The sequence below is a fragment of the Orycteropus afer genome, unplaced genomic scaffold, assembly GCF_000298275.1.
Source record: "Orycteropus afer afer isolate SDZICR_OR568_19922 unplaced genomic scaffold, OryAfe1.0 scaffold00647, whole genome shotgun sequence".
NCBI lineage: Eukaryota > Metazoa > Chordata > Mammalia > Tubulidentata > Orycteropodidae > Orycteropus > Orycteropus afer.
In genome coordinates, this window is record NW_006922234.1 from 914,841 (window position 1) to 922,172 (window position 7,332).

At 45.7% G+C, this 7,332-nt stretch overlaps 1 protein-coding gene across 1 annotated transcript in view; it reads right to left on the minus strand.

Moving 5' to 3' along the window:
- Nucleotides 1–7,310, minus strand: part of BRCC3 (BRCA1/BRCA2-containing complex subunit 3) — a 63,978-nt gene extending 56,668 nt beyond the window's left edge. The window contains exons 1-5 of the mRNA XM_007956641.2: nucleotides 7,197–7,310; nucleotides 6,661–6,677; nucleotides 5,481–5,532; nucleotides 3,324–3,443; nucleotides 235–322 (exon numbers count right to left, since the gene is read on the minus strand). Of these exons, the coding sequence (XP_007954832.1) occupies nucleotides 235–322; nucleotides 3,324–3,443; nucleotides 5,481–5,532; nucleotides 6,661–6,677; nucleotides 7,197–7,310 (391 nt within the window). The remainder of the gene's footprint in view (nucleotides 1–234; nucleotides 323–3,323; nucleotides 3,444–5,480; nucleotides 5,533–6,660; nucleotides 6,678–7,196) is intronic.
- Between the last annotated feature and the right edge of the window lie 22 nt (nucleotides 7,311–7,332).

Here is a 7,332-nt window from a genome sequence, read left to right on the forward strand (position 1 = left end):
TTTTAGTTACTCTCAATTTCCGGTCAAAATGACATGCCGAGATTTTACCTGTCTATTAAGAGCAAACAGTAATTCCTTTTAAAACATGGTAAAATAAATCCAAATCAGGAAACATATTTAAGAGTCGTCAACTTTTGCTTTAAAAAGGTATAGCCTATATAATGGAAAAGCAAAAAATGGTATTAATTAGTAAGCACAATAAACACTCAGCAGTCCCCTAATACCAATACTTACCAACATGGGAAGGCCAAACAGTTATATGAGGATGGGAATGATACCAGCCCACAACTCTCATGGGGCGACCTGTTAGTTCAGCCAATCTGTGTGTCTGTCAAGGTATTTTCCAAATGAGAGACAAACTTTGTGATGCTTAATAATGGCTCAGGAAGCATCTTGAGGATTAAAATAAACCTAATATGATTTAATGGCAATAAGAATGTAGTAAGGTTGCTACTCAAACTGTCCATTTAAAGCCAAAGTCTTTATTAATTTTTTTAATATCCATTCTGGATTTTATAGTGGTATCTATTACTGTATATAATAAATTAGATCCTGTTAACCCAATTTAGCAAGTGTTTGATCACTCAAATGCTTATCTTTTGAGGGTATTTCTAGACAAATGGCAGAGGGACCCTTTGAGTATGCAGCAGAGTCCTGCTCAGCACACGCCTGTGAGGAGGCTCCTCGAGGCCACAGAGAGGACCAGCAGAAAGGGTTAACGGTAAGCACCCCCAGCGTGGCTCAAGAAGGACCCGGAATAGCAGCTGTCCCTGCCCGCCGCAATGGAAAGCCCCACGATTCAGGACCCATCAGTTACCCAGCAGGGTCTTGCCTCAGCAGTGAAGACGTATTCACGGTAGCCTACAATCCACTCTGAGCAAACCTTAAAAGCAAGACTCGAAAGGGACAAACCCTGTCCAGGAATCTTAACAGCACCCCAGAGGAAGGCAAGAATCCAGGTGCCCAAGGGAAAATTCACAACGTCTGACATCCCATCTAAACCAGCCATGCCTACAATGAAGTGGGAAATGGAGTAGTGGTTGACAGAGGTTAGGCATGGCAAAGAGCAATGAGGTGGGGGAGGGCAAGTAGGAGGGGGAGCTTTGTGTCCATGGGAAAGTTTTGTATCTTGACTGCTGTGGTGGTTATACAAATCTACACAAAGTAGCTAGAACACCACACACACTGTATCAACGTCTGTCCTGGCCTTCATATTGTACGATGGTTATAGAAGACAGAACCTTCACGGGGAACCTGGACAAAGGGCACAAGCAACCTGACTGGACTATTTTTGCAACCTCCTATGAACCCATGATGATTTCCAAATAAAGAATTTTTAAAAAAGAGTTAAAATTTTGACTTGAATCTCTTAACCTCACCTATAGCTTGTTGGATAAACGATGAACATTTTAAAAAAGAGTTAAAATTTTGACTTGAATCTCTTAACCTCACCTATAGCTTGTTGGATAAACGATGAACATTTTAAAAAAGAGTTAAAATAGTTAATAAAATATAAGATGCAGAAAGTATACACCAAAAGAAAAGACTGTTAAATCTATGAATACATAAAAATAGAGAAAAAAACAGTCGAGTGGGAAAAAGCACAAGCTGTAAACAAACAGGCAACACTGCTGTTCTTAACACAAAGTACCAGTTCTCTGAATAGAGTACTTGTAAGTTAAAAAAAAAAAAAAAAGATGACCAAATCAACAGGAAAATGGACAATGCAAATAACCAGGTAACTCACAGAAAAAGAAACACAAACAACTCTTTAAAATGAAAATCGGAAGTTTACTCATAAGAAAACCACAAGGTAAAATTCTAAGATATAAAATAGAATTTTGTTGCCCATCAAATTGGCACCCAAACTTTGATAGCACACAATGTTTATGAGTGTGTAGGAAACAGGCCCTCTTGTACACCACTCGAGTACAGATTAGTAAACCACTGATCGCTACCAGTACCTGTAGCCTTTGCCCAGCAATTCCACCTCCAGGAACTGACCCTCCAGACAGACTCACATGTTACTCACTGCAGCACTGTCTCTAAGAGTAGATGGCAAACAGCCTAAACGTCTGCACAAGGACCAAAACCAAACTGACTGCCGCGGAGTTGGATCCGACCCATAGTGACCCCTCCTTGGGTTTCGGAGGCGGTATCACTACAGAAGTATGGCATGTTCATCAGAATGACAGGGACAATTTTTAAGATATCCTATTAGGTGGAAAAGGGTGAAGCACACTGTGTACCATACAGTACGATGTGTATTACACACTTTAGAAGAAAATCTTATGTGCGGATACATGAAAAACTGCTAACTGTGGTTGTCTTTGGGAAGAGACTGAGGCATAACTGTGGAACAGAGGTTGGAGAGAAAGACTTTTGTTTTGATTTGTAATACTTTTCTATACCTTTGGAGCTCTGGTGGCATAGTGCCTAAGGCATTTGAATGCTAAACAAAAGGCTGCCGGTTCAAACCCAAGAGTTACTGCTTGGAAGGAAGACCGAGCAATCTACTTCTGTAGAGATCCTGCTTTGGAAACCCAGGAGGGGTCACTATGAATCCAAAAAATGACTCTACGGCAGTGAGTTTGGTTTGTTTTTATACCTTTAGAACTGCATGCCATCTACATCATGTATTGTTTCGAAGTACTTTTTAGTTGACTCCAAGAGTAACCTTATGCAAAAGAACACTAAGGTACTAAACTCATTGATGCATCTTGAAATTGCTACAGCTGAAGTGTAGAGTCCAGATCAGGGAAGCAAATATTCTATGTGATGATATTTGGTTGTTATATTAATTTGTTTGTTGTTATGTGCCGTCGAGTCAGACCCGACTCATAGTGACCCCTCCTTGGGTTGCCGAAGCAGTATCATTACAGAAGTAGATTGCCCAACCTTAATATAGAATATTCCTATGGAATGTTGCATTTCTGAGGGGCTGTCTGTCTCAAAAGAAAATCTCTCCTGAGGAGTGAGATAGTGAAAGGCCTAGAAAGTGAAGATTGATTTTGGGGAGCAGTGGGAAAAGAGAGGGGAAAGGTTGGGAACAGGGAAGAAGGTGAAGGGGCCTCCAGATAGTTCAGTGTCCCCGGATTTAGGAGCAGCAATGTTAGAAATTACTAATTCTTCCACTAAGAGCTACAAAGGAGAAATGGACACAAATTCGGATTAAGCAACCAATCAGATCTTAGGGGTAAATAAGAAAAGTGGGGCCCAGTCCCCGGGAGGAAAGTTCATGAAACGATGCCCGCAGCAAGCAGGCCAACGTGACTGGGAAGCTTTGGAGCATGTGGGCATCCCTCCTCGACCACTAAGGATATCTCTGCCTCTGTTGAAGCCGCAGACAGCTGCTCGGGAGAAATTTCCACACGATCCTTCCTCTTGTCGGAGCGCCGCAAGATGATGACAGAATGAATGTGAATAATCTTCACTGTGTCAACCTAAAAGGAAAGTCACAGAAATGGTTATTTTTGCGACTCACTACCATCTCCCTTTGGTTACAGGTTAAAGAGCCCATCTTAGAAAACTGACTTTTTTTCTAAGGAATAATCAAATGTTTCAGAGAAAAGACACCCAACCTCAATATATACATAAAAACATATATATATATATACACACACACACACACACACACACACACACACACATATAAAAGCTACTATTTAGATCAATAGTAGCTTTTATATATGTGTGTGTGTGTGTGTATATATATATATGTTTTTATGTATATATTGAGGAGCTCTGGTAGCATAGTGGCTAAGGCACTTGACTGCTAACCAGACGGCTGGCGGTTCAAACCCACCAGCCACTCCTCGGAAGGAAGGTTGGGCAATCCTACTTCCGTAGTGATACTGCCTCGAAAACCCAAGGAGGGGTCGCTATGAGTCGGGGCCGACTCGACGGCACATAACAACAACAACAACAACAATTTAGATCAAGGCAGGAACTGTGAATGGATCAGTGAATCAGTCCTTGGTTTACAAGACAGTCAAACTGTTCACAGTCTGGTTGTGCAGCAAGTAACATATGTGAAAAGATAAACAGTGTTGCAAAAAATGTTGTAGGAACTCAGAGACAATTAGTCTCTTAGATTAGAAAACAACAATCTCCATAGAGATTAGCTATTTCGTGATTGCCAGAGATACAGGCAGATTTTATGTAGGTCCCAAATGGGTAGACAGCTATGGAAGTCGGAAAGTGTAACGGAGGTGTCTGGGAGACAAGCTACCCAAGCGATGGAGAAGACGTGCCTTAAAGGTACAATGACAGACCGTGGGAAGGCTGAGAAAGACAGTCTGGGTGAGAAAGTGCTGGGCCTCTAATGCCAAGGCATGCACTCCAGGATGAACTGGAGGAAAGAGAAGCATCTCTGACAGCCCGGGTGTGAGGTGATGAGAAAGTGCTGGCCAAAGCAGACGGCAGACACGGTGGAAAGAAACAGATTTGAGATCTCTCAAGAAGGCAAAATGCACCGAGTTTGGGAGTTCATGATGATGGACAAACTTAGGCTGGAACCGAGGTGGAACATGGGAAGATGTGCTCATTTTCAGATGAGTTTATCTCAGGTCAGAGGATATTCCTAGGAAGATGTTCTGGAAAGAGAAGGGGCTAAGGGAAAACATGGAAAATTCCCACATTTAATGCACAGGCCAAGGAGGGAGAGTCTGTGAAGGAACATGGGAAACACAGCAAACACCATGAAAGAGCCCAGAGTTGGAAGGAGAAAGAATGTCACCTACAGATTAAGGAAGGTAAGCGCCAAGAAATACTCCACTGGAGGTAGCAATGAGCATATGGCCGGAAAAAAGGAACGGAGATTCGACCTCAGTGGTTTTGAGTAGGAGGGGAGTGAGGTAGTGGCTGAGAAGCTCATTCTTTAAGAAATCCAGCTGTTAAGGGAGGAATGAGAGCAGGAGCCGCAGGAAGGCTGAGAAGATGTTTTCTTTTCTGAAAATGAGACTAATATAAGCACATCTGTATGCCGAGGGGAAGGAGCCCGGCCACAGGAAAAGGCGGAAGGCCTAGGAGAGAGGAGGCATATTTGATAAGCAAGGTCTCTGAGGAAGTGGCAGGAGCTGGCTTTGGCTAGGAAGAGAGTAAGGAGCTGGTGGTACACTGGTGACAGCACTAGGCTGATAACCCAAAGGTGGGTGGTTCAAACCCACTAGTGCCTCCCTGGGAGAAAGATGAGCCAGTCTGCTTCCGTGAAGACTGATTGCTTTGGAGACCCTCTGGGGGCAGATGTATTCACCATAGGGTCTCTGTGAGTCAGAACGGACTCCACGGCAGTGGGGTTTTCCAATGTGCTACAAGGACCATAAGAGCAGAGTTGGTACTTGTCCTGGTGAGTAGATTCATCATCCAATTGGACCCGAAAGAACACCCCACCCAGTCCCAAGCATGGTATAGCACCAACCAGATTAACCCCTTGCTGATGTCATTGGAGTTTCCATGAGACAAAATTGGAGCACACATACCTTTTCAACTGTTCGCAGCTCAGTCCCAGCATATGCAAATTTTGAGTCAGTCCTAGTAGGGATAAATTAAAAAAAAAAAAAGGGGGGGAACTGGGGTTTGGAATATAAAAAGGGATTAAAGCAAGATAACAGGATTAGCACTTCTGGTCCTAACGCTTTAGAACTGCCTTCAGACATGTGTCACAAGCAATGTGGGACTCAGCTGAGTGTGGAAAGCTAGCCCGCTGAAATCCTTGGTCCTACATGGGGGAGCTTGAGGTCACACTCGCTTTGCCTTGTAGTCCACAAAACGGTTACCTCCTGCTTTATCCACCTCAGGTGTCCAAGCTACTGTGGTTCAGTAGACCGCGTAGGGCTCAGGAGGGAAGGGGCAGCAAGCCCGCAGCAGTTTAGGCAGATCAACAGGCAAACGCCGCAAAGAAAGTGGCCTACATTTGGCTGTCATGTGAGGGCAAAGAGAACATAAAGGATATCCAGCAAGGAAATGGGAAGTAAGTGTCATCTGTGAAAGACATCAGAAATCTTTGTAATATGCTGCCTTGTACCCGAATTCATGGACATTTATACACATCTCAACTGAGACAGTACTACAAAATCGAGCAGAAACATGGTCAGAGTTGGGGTCCAAATGCAAGCTGATCAAGGAGGGAATCCTTGACTTTCGTTCATTTAAAATACAACCAATTTCCAAAACTATCAAAAGTGTTTTCATTTTGAGATAGCCATGGTCTAAAGTGCCATGGGGAGCTCTGGTAGCATGGTGGCTAAGGCACTTGACTGCTAACCAGAAGGCTGGCAGTTCAAACCCACCAGCCACTCCTCGGAAGGAAGGTTGGGCAATCTACTTCCGTAGTGATACCACCTCAGAAAGCCAAGGAGGGGTCGCTATGAGTCGGGACCGACTCGACGGCAAATAACAACAACAACAGCAAAGTGCCATGGTGGTTAAGGCATTGGTCAGTTAACTAAAAGGTCAGCAGCTGAAACCTAACCGCCGTTCTGCGGAAGGAAGATGAGGCAGTCCGGCGGCTTCCCTAAAGATGACAGCCTTGGGGATCCTATGCGGCAGTTGTACTCTGTCCTAAAGGATCGCTTCCAGTTGGAATCAACTCGATGGCAGTGGGTTTTTTCTGGATAACATAAAGATCATGAAATATGAGTAAACCGCAAGTGGTCTTACCTTGTGTCATCATTCAACTAGAGTGGGAAAGAAGAGAAACCATTATTGAGCACATTGTGTGCATGGGATGTACATGGATGCACATTACTCGCGATGACGAACAAATATTCTGTTTCCTCCCGGTCCTTGACGCCGGCGCAGCGCACAGGCAGCAGAAAGGCCTTCAGCCCGACCCCCTCTCCCGTCAGGTCGCCTGTCGCGCCTCCAGCTGCTGCTGCGACGCCCTCGGCGCCCTGGAGGGAAGCCCAGGGGCTCCAGGGGCTCCAGGGGCCCCAGCAAACCAGGCGCCGAGCACACGGATGTCCTCACGGCGCCCCGTGGCTTTGCGGCCCGCCCGGGGCCCCTTTGGGCCCATGGGGTGCCAGCCCTTTTAGAAACAGCACCGCCCGGGGGCACTGTGCACAGCACGGGCAGAGGGAGTGCGCCCAGGCGGCAGGCCATGCAAAGCCTCTAAGCGGCTGCCTGCGGCCTCCGCCTCCCTGGCCGCCGCGCGCGGCCGCCCTCAGCAGGCTTTGCGGCCAGGCCAGCCGACTCACCTCCCCGATACACAGCCCCATCACCTCCTCCTTCTCCGTGCTCAGAGCATGGTTGAGACACACTAGAAATGCGTCGGACTCCAGATGAACCGCCTGCACCACCTGCACCGCCATCTTGGGCAGGCCCTGCTCACAT